This window comes from Anas acuta, chromosome 3, assembly GCF_963932015.1.
Source record: "Anas acuta chromosome 3, bAnaAcu1.1, whole genome shotgun sequence".
NCBI classification, from domain to species: domain Eukaryota; kingdom Metazoa; phylum Chordata; class Aves; order Anseriformes; family Anatidae; genus Anas; species Anas acuta.
In genome coordinates, this window is record NC_088981.1 from 74580011 (window position 1) to 74598450 (window position 18440).

Here is an 18440-nt window from a genome sequence, read left to right on the forward strand (position 1 = left end):
GGGAAGGAGTATTTTACACAAAACCAAATTTTAAACAGGGACATATCCCTACTGATCATTAACTGCCATATGAAATATCATAATTTAAGCAATTAATAACAATAGAAGGTATGTACATAAAAGGTATTTAATTCTTGTTTTGATATGTTCTGTAGTTTTAAATACATCTCTGTTGGTTGATAGCTTACTCAGTATCTGTATCACAGACATACAACCACAGCACCACTACTATCAGTTACACATCTGCCAAGTGCTCAAGTGCTGAAACTACAGTTGTTATGCATGACAGTTACATGTACCATCTCTGAGTGGGTATTAGAATAATTTGTAACACTGTGTGAGTGAATGTGTAAAGCAGTAATAATGTTAAATATCTCAAAGCTATTAGAACACTACTATAAAAAATAAATTTTTGAATCGGAAGACATTACAACAGGTAATATTTCAATAGGAATATTGAAAACACTAGCACAAGTGCTCAACTGAGACAATAATAACTTGCCTTATTTTAAATCCTTATTTTGCTAAGGCTTTAGGTTTTAGGGTGTTTTTTGTTGTTGTTTTTGTTTTTTGTTTGTTTGTTTGTTTGTTTTTAATTACTTCTTTTTTTTTACTGGTTTAGTTTTTTTGGGGTAAAAAAAAAAAGAATTTCACAGTAATAGTTCACAATGTCACATTTAATAGCCAAACTAATCAGTCTTTTCCTTTCATTTTCTACCCCACTTCTCTCTTTTATCATACTGTACTAGTAACATTCAAGAAATAGCCATCAACATAGATAGTAGTAAAGTAAGTCTTAAAAGCTTTATACATAACATTAAAATAGCTGGCATAATTTTTAAAACAAAATAAAAAATAAAAAATAAAAAGGAAGAAGAAGAAGAAAAAGAAAAGGAAGATAATATGAATAAACAATCTCAGCCAGCTCTTCTGTGAACAGATATCATAACATGAAAAATCAACAGCAATGGAGAGGAAATGTGTTAGAAAAGGGGACCCACTCTTTTCCAGGTGTAGCACAAGAACAGAGGTCTCAGAAATATGAAAATTCTGATGAAGCAAAAAAAATACCCCACTGAGGAAATGGCTGCCTTATCAGTCTGAACTTCCTGAGAATTCACACAGGAGAGATGCCCTAACTGTATAAAAAACAATTCAGTTGCAACTGTTACTGCCTTCCATCATACCAGTTAATCACCTAGGAGACACAAATCCATAGGAAATAAGGCTTCCTTACTGCTATTGCTCAAGGTACTACCTAACTTATTGTAACAATGGAAGGAAAGTAAAATCAATCATGCAGCCAGGTTCACACCACTGGCTGCAACAACAGTATATCCATTTTTTGTTACTTTAGTGCCAACTCTTAAGGGTTTAATCGGAAGATAAGAAATAGAGGAATTTTGTATATTATTTTTGGAATGCAGAAGCACACCTACGTATTGCCATAAGTCCAATGGTTCATAAAATCTAAAACTTGCTGTGGGGTAAAGAAAGTTCAGATCATGCAAAACTCAAGCAGTGAATATATATTGTGACAAATGCATGTTAGTCAATGCTCTCACAGGTGATTCTCTGTCTAAACTTCCATTAATAATTACATAAGCTCAATATGGCTGTAAAAGAGAATTTGCTTTTAGTATAATAAGCATTTATAAATGATACCCTGTGTTTTCAATTTCAGATTAGACACAAAGTCATAGGAATTCTTTTGTCTTGGTAATTTGTTTACAGAAAGCATCTTCTCCAGGTTGAAATAAATACTTAGGTATGAGTTTTGTGTTTTTCAAATATTTTTATTAGTACACTTTTATTTTACATAAAATATCTCCAGTGAGAAGAAAATATTTCAGTGATAATATATTTTAATGTTTTAAAAGATAAAGTTATTTCTAAGATTTCCTTGAGGTTAAACTGTTTGTTAAATGATTCCTATTATTATTATTATTATCATCCTAACTGTTATTATTAAATAGATATAGAATTTTCGGATGAAAGGGGATAACTTGAGGCATTAGAAACTTTCAATAAGTGGTAGTTCTGGTGAAAACTCAGGCCATCTCCAGGTCTGGGTCTATTATTAGCCATGGAAATGTTTACTGTGGCAGTCAAAGCAATATTGCTGAGAAGGCAACAGCACTTCAGGAAATGCCTGCAACAGAATTCTATCACTTCTAGTGGCCAATCTACCAGCAGAAAAAAGCGTAAAACAGATTCTCAGTCTGGTTTATTCATTAATCTTCTCTTTACCTCATTAGAAACATCTGCTTTTTTTTTTTTTTTTTTTTCAAAAAACAAAACAAAACAAAAAAAATCCCACTTCTCTGCAGAGAATAGGAATCTGAAGAAAAACCAAAGCAATTATTAGTAATGTAAGCATTTAATTGCAACACATGCTGAAATTCAGCTCTCCAAGGAGGAATACTATATTTGCAGTATCAGTGTGTTTTCATGTTTAATTCCTTTAAGAGCATGAAGCTAGGCTCATGCAATGTAGTACTTGTTACTTAAAGCTACCAGTATCCTAGCCATTTTCTGAAATGCCAATATGTAGAAAAGAAGAATACACATAATCTCAGTTTCCTGACCATCACCTTATTAAAGAAAATCAATAAACAATGATGACGCCTAAGAGAAAACAAGTAACCCCGCAAAAGAGAGTCTCACCTTTCAAACACAGTAGCTTAAAATGGAAAATCATTCTAATTATTTTTTTAATTGGGGATTTCTTGTAAGTTTCATTAAGCCATTGTGAAAACAAATCTTTCAGTTCTGCATCCTGGATCCAAACTAATGGGTTAATTAATACCCATTAGTGTTCCATGAACAACTGGTACATTATGGCCATTTAATTACAAATAATTTTATTTCTCTGCACATTGTTTATATTTATCAGAATAACATATAAATAATGTATCTACCAATCACTTATCACCCAATTATTTCAATTTCTTTCAAAATAAAATCACTAACTTTCACAACAAACAAAATCTAAGAGTATGGTCATAAGCCAGCAGTGATGTAACTAAAGATTTACTTCTAGTCAGATCTATTGCCTACTGAATACATATCTTTGTGAAAATAATTTATATCTACTACCTCTAGAGTTTAAAAAAATCATTGAATTAACAGTATCAGATAGAAAAACAGATATTACTAATTCTGTACAGATGACACTGCTCAAAAACTTACTCCAAGTACCCAAATTACATCATTTGGTAGGTATGGTGTAAAACTAGATTTAAATATTGGCACAAAAAAACATCTGGGGGTGGGGGGGGGAACAGAGGTATGAAAGGTGGTAATTATTTCAGTAGGTTTACAAGCCTGAGATAGGAACACATCCCAAATAAAGCACTGAAAAAGAAAAGAAATGTATGCATATCATAGCTTTTCTTATTATTTAATATAGTCCTAAGCTACTCAGTAATTTTGCTCTAGCAAGGAACTCAACTATGCACCTGCTACTTCTTGCTCTCACTGGCCCAGTTTACAGCTCTGCAGGCAATAGAAGAAATGTACCTGGCACACTGAGGTACCAGAACTGAAACTGTTTAGATCACAAAAGGATATATACCTTATATTTCTGAAATTCCTTTTTACTTTACCACCCTTTCCCTTCTTATTTTTTTTTCTACAGAATTCAATATATACATGTAACTTTTTTTTTTTTCATTAGAGTTTAGCATATAGAATACTTGTAAATGCTTAATTTTTAGGAAGATTACTTCTCACATCAGATTTTAAGACATCTGAGAAAAGGATTCCTGTCTTGCAATTTGGTCTTGAAATTTACTTTCTCTGATGCTCTATATACAAACCCTCCTTTCTTACACATACATCTGAAAACTATATACTATTAATCCTAATTTCCTAATCGTAAATCTGGGAAAATCACTGTGATTTTAATGTAAAATTTCAGTTAGTGATTTATGGATAGCTTTTATTAAAAAAAAAAAAAAAAACAGCATCAAGTTTAGCATGGCGTACAAATGTCTGGAGACAATCTATTGTAGTCACTCTGGACAACACCTACATTTCCATATTGTTTGATACACACAGAATATTTATGTCCTTTCCTGCAAGCATCTTTGCTGAATAACTGAATGGAAATTCCTTGCAGAATAACAGTTACTAGAAAAGTATGGATTTTAGTATTGTAGAGAGAAAAATAATGACAGCTGCTGTTAGTAGTACCAAGAAGATACTCTTAATAAAGTGGGGTTTTTTTCTTCATTTTTGGAAATAATATACCTGCTCACAGTATATTATAAACATTAATAATTTTTACCAAGTGTCAAAAAGAACATTAAAGTGTTTCCCTTTAGAAAAGCTTAATAATTAATCACCAAAAAAATATATATGAACTGAAGAGCAGAACCATATAGCCAGAATTATCTAGTACAACAGAATTATCCAGTAAATATTAAATGTTTAAAGATGCACGTGGATACCAGAAGATACTGAAATTCAAACTGAAGACAGGGTGGCATTTATATTTATTCAGTAAAACTGAATAAAACTATTTAATATATTATGACACACGTATTCAGGCACACTAGAGAAATCCCAGTTGGGATTAGTAATTAAACCTGAATTGAAAAGCATAATAATTTAACGAATCAAACCTTTTACCAACAACAAAGAACTACCTCCCCAAGTCATATCAAAACTGCTTGAGCTTGATTTAAAAAAAAAAAAAAAAAAAAAAGACCACAGACATTGTGGTGGAAACGATGACTATCTGGAAAGTCAACGGACTATTTAATGGAAAATAATGTTTTCAGATTTTATTTCACCACCATTACATTCCTCCAATGAGACATTATCTGGTAGAGGGGGCCTTAATTTTCTGGAATAAAATTTCCATGCATTTAGCATAACTATTTTTATAATAATATGCAATCACCCCCTCATAAGAAATTCCAACTACGGTGTATGCTTTCCCAGCATGGTACCTCAACTGCCCAGTGAACTCAAAAGATTTAATGTTATCCCCATTACTGACTGTTGAAGCCTTTGTTATCTAACCTTGGCCTACTTCATAGCTTGTACTTAATCAACAATATTTTTCTCCCGTAGTTTGTCTTCCCAGAGGGCACTACTCCACTAGAATAAGACACAAACAGATTTACATGAAAAATATGTTTTTACTAGTTAGAGACCTCTAGGTCTGATGTGTTGAACAAGTATTGAAGTGTATTTGCTGTTTTTCTTTTTCTTAAGCAATCCTTGGATTCTTGCTGTTGTCCAGAGAATGAGATGTTTAAAGAACAGCATCACAATAAATTAGCCTATGTAATTTTATGTACACCATATTGGTATATGTATCTACAGTCGACTTTTAAGTTTATAAATATCACCATGTATATCACCAAATTAATTCCCCGTGTCTCTACACTTACCAATACTTCAGGAGCTCAATCAATCAATAGACCACAAAATAGTAAAAGCCAACACATTCCTGGTATGTAAAAAGCAGTTTTACACTGCAAACTAGAAAACTTGTACCACTGGTACAACAACCACTGGTCAAAAAGTATATATAGATTTGCCAGGTTCCCCAAGGAGTCCAGGACAGTCCAGTCAGGAAGTCTGCGGATATCACCTTCCGAATTAGTCTAACAACTTAATGAAATAATTTGCCAGAAGTCCTCCAGCTGCTAACTTGATGTTCCCTGCTTTCAATTCTAGATACTATGATACTACCTGCATAAGGACATCCTACTTCTAACACACATGTTAACATGAAATCACACTGTCCAGAGCAGGACAATGGACTAGGACAAAAATTGCAAGTATTGTAATAAAAAGATTTTTTTCAGTTTAAAGATCAATAAATAAATGTTTCTTCTCAGCAAGAATATTCTTTCAGATACAGAGTTATTTTTTATTTGGAATATGACTGCAAAATAATTCAAACTATGGAATTATGTCAGAATAATTGCCCTGTAGTATTTTAACAAAACATAAGACTAAGAAATCCAAAACAGTCTAATATTATTAGACAATCTAATATTAAAACAGTCTAATATTATACTACTTAGCATTAATTGTCAGGTGTAATTTAAGATTAGAACAGTGTATGAATTTTGTTATACATAACATCTGCACTCTGCAGAATCACAATAATTGCAAGTATAAACAGTCTGTAAAGAACCCATGTGTCAAATAAAACCTTTGAGGGAGAGGAGAGGTTATATTTTACATAAGTAATATTGACAACAATCAAATCACTAAGGTATAATATTTGCAAAGAAGAAATAGAAACTAATAGTAGTTTTTTTTATATAAATATTGAGAGAAATCTCATGCACATCATATTCTTCTCAAAATAATATTTTTCCAGTAGCATTTAGCCACTAGGTTTGATCGAATAATTCTGTAGCATTAAGATGCATATATATATATATATATATATATATAAAATTTATTATTATTTATTTCCAGGATATTACCTGGCCCCTCATTTATTTGAAATAGGATACAGTCTTGTCTCTGTTGCTTACGTACTATATATATTCTTGGGCCTTTGGAAATGGGAGTATGAAGGCTATAAAAAGTGAAATCTCCATTTTACACCATGATAGTTGCGTTTAGCACAGTATTTTTTCATCTAGTTCCTATGCGGAGTGTAGCTTGGGGCTGCAGAGGCCTCAGGTGCACAAAGAAAACATATAATAATGAAAGCATATTAATTTTGTCTCCAGCCTGATGTGAAGGTACTCACATGTAGATTCAGGTTGATGCTTGAATATTCCTACATGCTGTTTAATGGCTTTGTCTGTGCACTTGTGGCCACTGTATTCCCACGTCTGTTTAAGAGGAAAATATATTCACTGCTACAATTCTAGCTAGAAGCTTGATTAAGCTGCCTAAATACAGGCATATAGCACCATCTGAAATATTCAAGGGTACCTGAGACACACACAAAAGATGGGCAGACATGACTGTGGACTTATAGGAGACCTGTGCGCTTCTGGAAGGGCAGGTGGAAGCCAGGAAAAATATCCTGTAGCATCTGGAAAGGCACTGAAATTGAGTTCTTGGTGTTCTGGACAGGAAATTTTACCCCAAGATTAATTTAAAACAGTAAACATTTATCGTATCTGAATGAAAATCCCCGTGAAGACTACATGTACTATATGAACCCATCTAAAATTAGAAACTGTTGCATCTTAAGGAAATAAGCAAAAATTGATTTATAGGAAGAAGTAATACATTTTATTAGGCAAATCAATATACATCTGGAAATAGGAAAACATTCACTCACATGCCTTTCTATGTTTTTCATCAGAGAGAATGGTATGCCCAGAAGCTTGTTTATTTCTACCAGCTATGTCAACCAGTCTAGTAATTAGAAAATATGAATCGTAACAGAAAAAGTAACGCATTCTTGTTTTTCACAATGAATGGAGACAGTCAGAGCTTACCAAACTATGGCCAAATTAAAAACCTGAATATCCAAAGACATATTTACAAACAATTGTCACTCTTTTTCACTCCATTATTACTTATATTATTTAATTCACCATCAAAAAAAAGAAACAAAACAACAAAAAACTCTTCAGTGTATTTGCATTACCATATCTAACCTAAGCATGAATGTAGCAAACTAAAGGTTAGCCTAATTAAACACATAATGATTTCCATTGGGCCATGATATTACCTACAACATATCTTTCAACCTCACTGTTGAGTACATACCAGCCCTAACTAATAGGCAGTGCCACTGTGAAGCTGGGGAGCACATGGGGCTAAATTGCTGGTCCCTTCACTGCACAAATTAAATGACTTTTGTTGTGAAGTAACTCATGGCTCCACTGCCACCATTCCACATCCTGTACAACTGTAACCTAATGATTTCTAGAGTTGTTCATTCCTGCAAATAAGTCTGCTGATTACCAGCTTTCATTATGCTGCTCCTAAAAACATCATTCTTTAACCATAACGGCAAAGAAACAGAATAAAAGTAACAGTGCATTTTGTTTCACTTTTTGTGAAAAGTTACAATAAATATAGTGCAGAAATAAATGATTACAATGAATTTCAAAATGCTTCTCTTATGACAATTATCTTCTTGGACACAGGTGTTTATGGTATACTGGGTTACAGTCCCCAAACTTTAAATTTCATACAGTGCAGATACTTGCACATTTCATAACTAAAGGCATTTAAGTTCCTATTTCAAAAAATACTCCATGCTAGTCTTACAGACTACACATGAATTTTTGTGAGTTGCAAAAGCTCTTCCATGTCCCTACTTGCTATTATGCTAAGAGTTCCCTCTATTACTTTCTAAAGATGTAGTAGGAGAGCTCTAACATACAAGCATTGTATGAGTGTTACTATGTTTATAAATAACTGCACACATCCTCAAACCACATCTGGATGAATCCTATGCAATCAGCAAGAGGCTGCAACAGGGGCAGTTCAGGTTGAATACAGGTTCTTCACCTACTGAGAGGGTGGTCAGGCACTTGAACAGGCACCCCAGTACAGTGGTCATGGCACTGAAGTGCTGTGCTGGAGTTCAAGTGTTTGGACAACACTCTCAGATACATGGTCTGGTTTTGGGGTGGTTCTGTGCAGACCCAAGAGTCTGACTTGATGATCCCTGTGGTTTCCTCCTTACTTAGGATATTCTATGATTCTAAACCTTCCATATGGGAGAAGCTGCAATTTATTTCTGCTAAATGCTACATGACACTTGGGCATATCTTCTCTTCAAGGACAGAATTGCAAGTTTCTGATAGATCTTGTCTCCTAAAATAGCAAGAAAGACTACGTGCAGGAGTCAAATATTTAATAATGTAATTAATTCTCAAAATAGCTGACATATTTCTAAAACATCTGACAGCACAAAATCTCACATAGTCCCTAAACTCATGAAGTTAACTGTGCCTAAGGGAGACTTCTAGCTTGTAATGGAGTAATAAGTAATTGTTTAGTGTTTTCTTTGAAGTACGCATTTGCTGCCACAGTGTTTTACTGAACACATCTCATCAGCAAATCCAGAAAATTCCTTTTGCTAAAGGGATAATTATAAAGCTGTCTACATAACAAGCTATCCTCTTTGAAGCTCTAAATCCAAGGCTGTTTTTCTGTAATGAGTATTTCTCATTATTTTTATGGATTTTTTCAGACTCAGAAACTTAACAACACCCTTTTCTCATCAAATCCTTCTGTCCAGTCACAGTGCCTGCTAGCAGTTACTGAAGTATTATTTAACTAGCTACCTCAAATGTAACTGTTATTTCTCAGTTGTTAGGTAGAGATAAGAAATTGCAGTCTCATAAATATCCTCTTGCTGTTAACGGAATTAAATGACTAATTTCTAACAAGTTATTCAACAAATTGGAAGCCCTCTTCATCTTCCATAAAATAACTTAAAATAACACTAAATCAAAAAGATCGCCATTTCAAATCACAAATATAAACAAGTATGAAATAATTTGTTATTCTAAAGAAATCAAAGCATACTCTAAGGAATTAGTAGGAAGTAAAGCAGCTGCAAGTTCTGTTAACGCCTCTAGATGAACACCTAAACTTCATTAAAGCACTAATTCAACAAGTGAAAATATCATACTTGCAATTAATCTATGGTTACTCGGAGATTAAAAATAGAAGTGTATTTTCCAAAAGGAAAACAAAATTGAATTTTAATAGAACTTTCTTCTTCACAGTGAAGGATTTGTATCTAGTGTAATAATGCAGATATTTAAATCAGTTTGTACAGTCATTGAAAATCCTGACATTAGGGATGAATTGAGTCAAATGAAGTAAATTAAACTTCAGAAGAGTGCTGAAGGAAAGACCTTGATGGCATCATAAATGTTTGCTTCATTTGGGAAGAAAGGAAAGCAGAGTATTTTGTAGAATACTTAAGATACTTAATACACAAATACTTAAGAAACTGAGGTCCAGAACAAAATTAGATTAAAACATGAACCAGATATACAAACTACTGCTATTACTAACAGTGTACATTTCCAGTTTTGCATCTCCCTGACTTCTTGAGATAGTAACTAAAAGCTCTATTTTAATATTGTTTGGTTTAAATTTAATCTATCCCTTTATTGTTGTAGTATTTTGCTCACCTAACTTCAATTAAAATGCATCAGAGACACAAAGATTGTGTAAAATTTCCTTGTGTAAAATGTTTTTTGAGCAGGGTATTGAACCTGGGAAATATATTCTTGTCTTTCATAGCAGCAATACATTCTTGTCTTTCATGCCATCCATATTATTCATGTCCAATTCTCTGGTATGAAAGCTACTTCTCATTTTCATGAAAAACTTGAGTAGACTTCGGTTATATCATGGCAAAAAAAATGAACTACTTTTCTTAATTTCAGTTTCAGATGGGTCCTAAGCCTTTCCTCACCCTATTAATTTCATCCAATCTTGTCTAGAATGGAAAAAAAGTAAACTTTTCAACTGAATTAACTTAATCAAATTAGTTAACGTGATTCATAATGGTTTATCAAAAAGTAGGCCAAAGGGCTCTCGCAGATTACAGGCTCTTTCACCTGATTACAGTTGACCATTTAACATTTTTTTTAAACAATAGGCATATTCATTACAGGATTTTTCAACCATATTAATTTAATGTAACTGAAAATATACTATTGTTGTGCATCCACACTTAATGTCCTTCTGCCATTCTTTTATTTAACAATTTTTTGTCTTATGATTAAATTCATTAATACTTCTCAGAATATTAAACTAATATTCCTGACCACAAAGCTAAAATTAACATTCTGATAAACTAGACTTCACAGGAAAGTCATGGGACTTAGATGTTGAGAGGCCACTTAGTGGAAGCTTTCTTACAATCAGAGGAAATGAACAAAGACTATATGAATATACAAACGTATCGGGCATGCAAATATGGAGAACTATTCAGGTGAAATTACCTATGCTTTTACAAATCCAACATTATTCACTCTTTCACTTCCCTTTTAAAATTCAAAGGCAATTATCACCTGTGCATTTTTACTGTATCATGAAGGACTGTCTGAGACAGCTTTTTGGTGGGAATGCACTGCATATACTTGTGACTGAGAAAGAGAGAAATGTATTTACAATACATTCACAAGTGAGAAATGTATTTCTCACAGCGATTATTGCATGTTTTTTCAATTGTGTATTTAAAGAAAACTTCCTGGGATCTACTCTCTTTATCTGAGAAAAACTTTTACAAATTGTAATTTTTCTATTATTTTTCTGAGGAAACCTAATATTGACCTGATCTATAGCATTCTTCAAGTACCACAGTGCTTTCCTGCACCTGCCGCATAAAGCTACTAAAGTGAATATTAAAGCATGGAATTAATAATCTGAATAGAAAAAAGCACACTCCTTCCTACATAAGATGAAAGCGGATAGCTAAATTGAATGATATGCAAAAGCAATTAGTACGGAACACTTTATGTTAATGAAGAAGCTGAACTTGTTAGGTCATCTTAATTATAAATGCTAAGTTCTGACTCGAGGCATAGAACACTGTGGAAGATTAATAGCTGTACAGTAGAAGAATTCTGAACTTCTATCACTATGCACATTCTACTTTGCTTGGTCTGAATGATGACTGTCATATATAAATGCAGGAGTGCGTTTATGCTGTTCTATTGTGGTTTTGATTTGGTTTGGTTTGGTTTCTTCTTTCTCAGTGTATGCCACTTGGACTGACTTGATGTTGAGTCAGGTATACCAAGGCAAAGTTTCTTGAAAATTGTGCATTATTCCTCTGTTCTACAGAATATTCTTTTATTAATACAGCATAGATGACAGCACTGTTAGAATTTAACAAAAATACTCAGTAATCATTACTAAGATTTTTTTCTTTCTGTCTTGCAGGAAAATCTAAAATTCATTTTTTTCTCCAGGCTAAATCAGAATGAACCCTTGCAAAACCAAAACTTTTTATGAAATAAAAGCTAGTTACATAAAATACATATTTTTATTTAATTCTTATTTTTTAGACTTACACTATAAATTCATTTTTCTAGAAGAAAAAATATATTTTTATTCCAAGTCAAAGATTCCCTCTGTTTCAGACTAGTTTCAGCCTCTCTGCTTCTGAATTGCAATCTGCAGTGTTGAAATACTTTCAAGACTACAGAAGCACAAGTCTACATACATTAATCTATCATCATACTTTTGCACACACCCACATAAACACACTAAAAATCAACCCATTTGTAAAGTCTGAGAGGACAAAGAGTAGGAAGTGTCTCTGTCCAAGTCAGAGAGCTGGAACCAAATGATCCTTAAGGTCCCTTCCAACTCAACTCATTGATCATATGATTCTGTGACCATACAAAAACAATAATCAGAGCATTTTTAAATTCAAGACCGCTGAGATACTCAGAAAAAAAAAATACAGATTACAGAAAATAATATAATCTTTTAACTGGCTTACTAAGCTAAACCACATGTGCACATGTATTTATGCTATATGTATGATAGAGGTACAAATATAGCATATAGCAAAATAGAGCAAAAGGATAAGAAAGAACCACTTTGATTTTCATTGGACCAAATAATAAATATGAAAGAACTATCAAAAGTATAAATGACATCTATTAATATTTTAGTCATGATATAAAAGCCACTTCAATAATAGAAAATCACTGAACCTTCCGCAGGATTTCTATGTATCATATTAAAATCAACATATACACACAGTTCTACTGTGTGAAAGTCACCGAGACCTTACTAGAAACCATGCATATTTGATTCTTATGAATAAACAAGCAAACCTTTTATCACAAGAAGCTTGTGTAAAGAAAATATGTATATATTCTGACACAACAAATCCAAATTCTGAGTATTTACCAATACAAACCAACTGAGCTTATAAACTTTGTGATCCAAAACTGCCTGGTTTTACACCTCTGGAAACTAATCAGATTTGCCTGAGGTCTCTACTCAGAGAAATACAAACCTTAGTTTTTCATTTGGCAAACTGGAGTTTCAGGTGTTTAAACATCTTGTTAAATGGCATCTAGCTAGTTGGATCAAGCTAAATTAACCTATTAAAAAACAGCAGGTTTTTGCTACCGTTTTACTGAATAAGCTGTCATCAACCTCTGAAAATAAAACTTTCCTATTTCAGCCCATATCATTTACATACAGTATTCCTCAGCAGCAATTAGTGCAGCAACTTTAATTCCTCAGTGCATTTCTGACTTTAAATACACATTAGCCACAGTGCAATGTCAGTCAAATTTGACAAACCTAAAAACTATTGACAATAGTTTAATAAAATGACTTTTTTTATTCTACTGAGCACAGGAAGAACTTTGTGCAACAGTGTCATGACATAAATTACTTTTATGTCTTCCATAGACATTTATTTTAAAACTTACATCTTGTGTATGCCTTTTCTGTATCTAAAAGCTAGATTATAAAAGCTCTTTAAGTACTAAAATTTATCAAGATTATTAGACCTTTAAGTAACCTTTAAATGCTATCTGCATTTCTCAGGTATCTAAAACCCAGGTAATCAAACTGCATTTAGATGCTTCGTCTCCATAAACAATTCCCCTAAAATATTCACAACATTCTGTGTGAATACTTGTTTTTTGTGGTTACTACAGAAACCATTTAGAAGTACAAAGAGGGTTCCAGAAAATAATCCTGTATGCTTTTCATGCGCTTATTTATCCTCTTCTGTCCTGAGGGAAAGTAATGTTGTAACGTATCGTCTTATGCAGTACACTAGCTATAATAAGCTTCTGCCTTACACCAGAATCTTTTCTGAGAGTGACACTTTCTTTAGAGCACCACAAGATGAAAAACATGTGATTGGCCCACAGAACTCTATTCCAATCTCTATCGCTGTGTGACTTTTTTGACCACGACCCCATGGTAATACAACTATTGTTTGCACTCAAACCATCCAAAGGTTTGAGGTCAATTACATCTGTGATCAAAGCATAAAATATACAACTCCAGTGAGTGAGATGAACTGCTAAAATTTTTATGTTGAAAAGGGTAAAAGTCAAATTAAAGAGTTAATGCAAAATGGAAGCATGAAGCAATGACTTCAAAGCATCAGCTCTGTATGAACTACCTATATTCTTCAAACATTTCTAAAATATTGGCATGTTCATTTGCTTATTTGAAATTATTTAGAGAAATTAACAATGAAACTTTACAGATCCCATCATACAATACTTCAGAAGTGCAACACAACGAAACTATTGCATAATTTAATTTTTAAAATGTTTCCAATTTTCATTTTCAGTACACTATTAATAACAACAAAATAAAATATTTTTGTTTTAAAAGTTAACTTTCTAAAAAAAAAGACAAAAAAAAATTAACTTTTAAAAACTCATATCAAGTGTAATTTAGTAGCAATATCCATTAAATCTTTATATGTTATCAACAGAAAAAAACATTCACAAGATTACTTATGTTACATGACTCATCTAACACAATCTAAACAACTGTTATATAAATCTGACATCAATCTTCAAGGAACAGAGCCTAGCATTTTTTCAAATATGAAATATTTGAATCTGAAAAGGCTTCTAAAAATCTAAAGAGCAGTAGAACTCTGTCAGCAAAGGTGTTACACATCACCCCCGATCCAGACAAAGTGGAAAATTAAATAAATACATTGCAATAACTTCTAATAAATCTGAAAATTAAATTGGTCCGAATGCAGGATATGTTTTCAAATAAATCCTTCCTTACCACTATAATATTAGATTTAATTTTAACTAATGAACAGAAAGCCACTTAAAACCCAGCAATGAAAGTTTATTTGGATGAAGGTGATTTTGATTTTCAGTAACTAAAGAGACCAGAATAATGGCAATGGAAGGGAAAAAATATATATATATATCATACTATTTACATTAATGTGCAGAAACTGGACATTGTGCAGAAACTAGAAAGATTAAATTCTTTATACTTTTCATTTTAAAAAAGTAAATAAATAAAAAAGGATTATGCAGAAGGGAAATAATAAAAATTTCATTTACTAAAAAAGTAAACATCTTTATGAAAGAGATACCTAAATGAATAAAATAAGAAAATATTGAGGAGACATTGTGATTTAGCTTGATTTTTGTTGGGGTTTGACATGATGCCACACTACTTTTGCCAAGAAGGGAAATACAGACTGGATTAATACATTTACAATGTGGTATTATCATTTAGAAAAATATGGTATGTGTGATTTTTTAATAAAGTTAATATGCTATGTTTTCAGTCTACAGAATATTAAAACAAACACCCCAGCAACTGTTTGAATAAAGATTAAAGTAATATTTGGCCTCATGCCTCTAAACAATTTTAGTCACAGAAATGAAGTTTTTCCTTTGACAGGAACACTAAACAGTGATATTCATACCGTCATAAATCCATCCAGCAAACCTGAATCAGGTTTAGGAGGTGCTTGCAATCTCTCCATAGACCACTTTTCAATGATAGATGACACCTGGCTATTTTCCGTGTTTAGAATTCTGAATCCTGTCATGTTAACACCACTATACCGATAGGGCTCCACATCCAAGGCAAACAGGTCCTGAGGAAAAAAAAAAAAAAAAAGCCTGTTTAGGGTAAGTTCAGTTGCAGAACTATATCTCCTATTAGTCAGAAATGTTCCAGTAGGCATAAATTTTATTAATAATTGCTACAAATATTATTATTAATCATTTCTTCTTTGGCTTACCAAAACATACTTTAAATGATAAAAATAAAGAGAACAGTCTCCTTTTATTTTCAGTCCATATGAAACTTTAATATGTTGACCTTTAACCACTAAAATAAGAGTGGGGGATGGGGAGAATGTACACGGCCTTCACACTTCTTGCAGTTTTTGATTATTGTTTACATTTAACCAAAAGTATTCTTCACATTTATCAATCATACTTCCAAACAGACATATCTTTGATTAGTAATTTCTCTCTACAAGCATAACCTTTGCCAATTGATGTAATTTTAATATATATGTATGTACACGTATGTATATTTACCTCCCTTCAGCACACACAGAGGCAAACATAAATGAAGAAAAAGAAGAAAATCAAATTTTGGATCAAGCAAGTAAACTCATGATTATTCCAGTTCTTTGATAGAATCCTTAGAAATAAAGTAGACAATGGGAAATTTAGGTAAAAGATCAAGTTTTAATTAGATAAAAAAATAAATTAAATAAAATTAAAAAAAAAAAATGATTAACAAAACAGTCATGACAACTCTTAGCTGAACCCAAACAAATTTTCATTTGGTTTACTTCTTATTTTTTGTTTCCTTTTAAGTAAAATTTTGAAGTGATATAATGAGATGACATAATCACAGACACTACTGTTCCGTAACATATTTTTAGTTTCATTGAACACAGACATTCTCAAAATCATTTAAACTTTGTTTTTAATTTATATTTATTTTTTTCTTGTTGGCTGTATAATACAGTTTACATTTCCATTAAATGGTAGCATTAGGTGTAGTACTTGTCTGAATCCATTTACTTACTAACTAGAACTGAAGAAAATATAATATGTACTACGAAAAAACAGAGTATAATTCATTATTCATTGTTGACACTGAGCCTCCCCAAAATCAAGCAGTCTCTAACCATTTTCAATTATAGCTAGTAATTATAATAACATTTTCCATGACACCTAAGGTGCTACAGGTGCTAAAATGCTTTTGAGTTATACATTTACAAATAACCTAACTCATGTCCTCTTTCTAAAGAAACAAAATATTCTATTGTGAAGGAAAGACCGACAATAACTTTAACTATGTTACATCTTTGCCTTTAAAAGCTCTCTATTTTTGCTGTGAAAAAAACTCACAACCCCAGGTGTAATTATTTATTCCAAACACATTCATGTTTACACTGGAATATAATAAATGTACAAAACAATATTATATCCATATATTACAGAAACACACAGGTTGGCACATAATGAGCTACAGCATTAGATCCTGAATCAATCATAGGAGAGCATGCAGAAGACTGCTGTAAACACTGTGACTTGAAAATTTATTTGACAGGACTTTCAACATGTAAGGTAAGAAGCAATTAATATATCAAAACAACTAATTTGTGATGCATGTTCCAAAGATACATTGGAAAATCAAAATCTATAATCTGTCTGCATGCTTTAAAGTATTCTTTGATAATTCCAAATGCATATAATCCCTGTCCCTTCTAAAACAGCTAATGTTCCAATAAGGATATAAAAATGACAGAAACCCTGTTTTTTAAATATAGCTTTAAGAATAAAAATTAAATGCATGGTATGTATGGACAACATACCACTCAAAGAAGCAATTTTCACCAACAGCAAAAGACAGGAAACCTAGGATTAATGAGGGAAGTTTCATTTCATGCAACCCTGAATCCATAGGTGATAGCACAATTTAACCTTCTAAAGTAAGAGAGAGACTTGCAAGGGTATTTTGTCTTTACAGTTCTAATGAGCTTCACAAATTATTTTGTGAAATTTTTAAACTGTAATACTACAGTCAGTCATTTTCTCAGGTCTGTCAGTTTGCCAGGCATGCTGTTGAACAATAATTATACCATTCTGATGAGTTTTCATTGAAAGTAAGAAAACTCAACAGAGAAAACATCATGTACTTACACTCCAATCCAGAGAGACTTTTTTTTCACTTTGTAAGGTAATATAATTAAGGAAAGTGACATCTTTGTTAGATGTCACCATATGTTTTTATAAGCCACTTACCAGTGTGGTAAAGATATAGTGATAGTATTCTGTCATCATTCCCATAGCTAAAGCCTTAAAAAAATAAACAAAAGATTAATGTTTCTGAGGACACACAATCCATTTTTATCACACTTACATGGTAAATGAAAAGCTGCAGAAGAACACTACTGGGATCAGACTACAGGGTTGGAATTGTACTAAAATTAGGTCAAGCAAGTCATTTCCTAGCAGCTAGAGCAGATTACTGACTATTAAAGGAATTTATGAAGCAGATCTTCTGATAGAAAGAATATTATTAGACTGTTTAGTGCAGTAAATGTGAAAAAGGCTTATAGTTTTACATACTAATGGGTGCATTAAGTTGCCACACAAATTTTGAGTTGATAATATTTTCATTCATTATTGAACCCTCCCCTTGAAAAGAATAACCTTATAGGATATGTTTTTCTATTTTGATGAACAATATTGTGCATTTAAAACAAGGACCCATGCTTACGCTTTAGATGTACATTTTTCCAACCATGAAAGAAAATACTCCTGATTCAAAGTTTCACTAGCAGAATACATAGCAACTTCATTTGTCTTTCTAACTTTGCATTATCAAATAGTTACTGATCCTCTGTGTGTTTTAAAACTTCATACTTTTTTGTTAACAGTATAAGAATAAATATTTGTAGATATGCTTTTAAAGTAATGAGCTAGGGATGTCTCATCACTATTCATTACAGACAGTTTCAC

At 32.3% G+C, this 18440-nt stretch overlaps 1 protein-coding gene across 6 annotated transcripts in view; it reads right to left on the reverse strand.

Annotated features, from left to right (window-relative positions):
- GRIK2 (glutamate ionotropic receptor kainate type subunit 2) overlaps nt 1-18440 on the reverse strand; it is a 400442-nt gene that overhangs the window by 222066 nt on the left and 159936 nt on the right. For 4 of the 6 annotated variants that reach the window (XM_068677832.1, XM_068677831.1, XM_068677834.1 and 1 more), the window contains exons 6-7: nt 17721-17774; nt 15374-15547 (exon numbers count right to left, since the gene is read on the reverse strand). In XM_068677832.1, coding sequence (XP_068533933.1) covers nt 15374-15547; nt 17721-17774 — 228 coding nt within the window. The remainder of the gene's footprint in view (nt 1-15373; nt 15548-17720; nt 17775-18440) is intronic. The other 2 variants (XM_068677833.1, XM_068677835.1) reach the window with 1 other exon arrangement.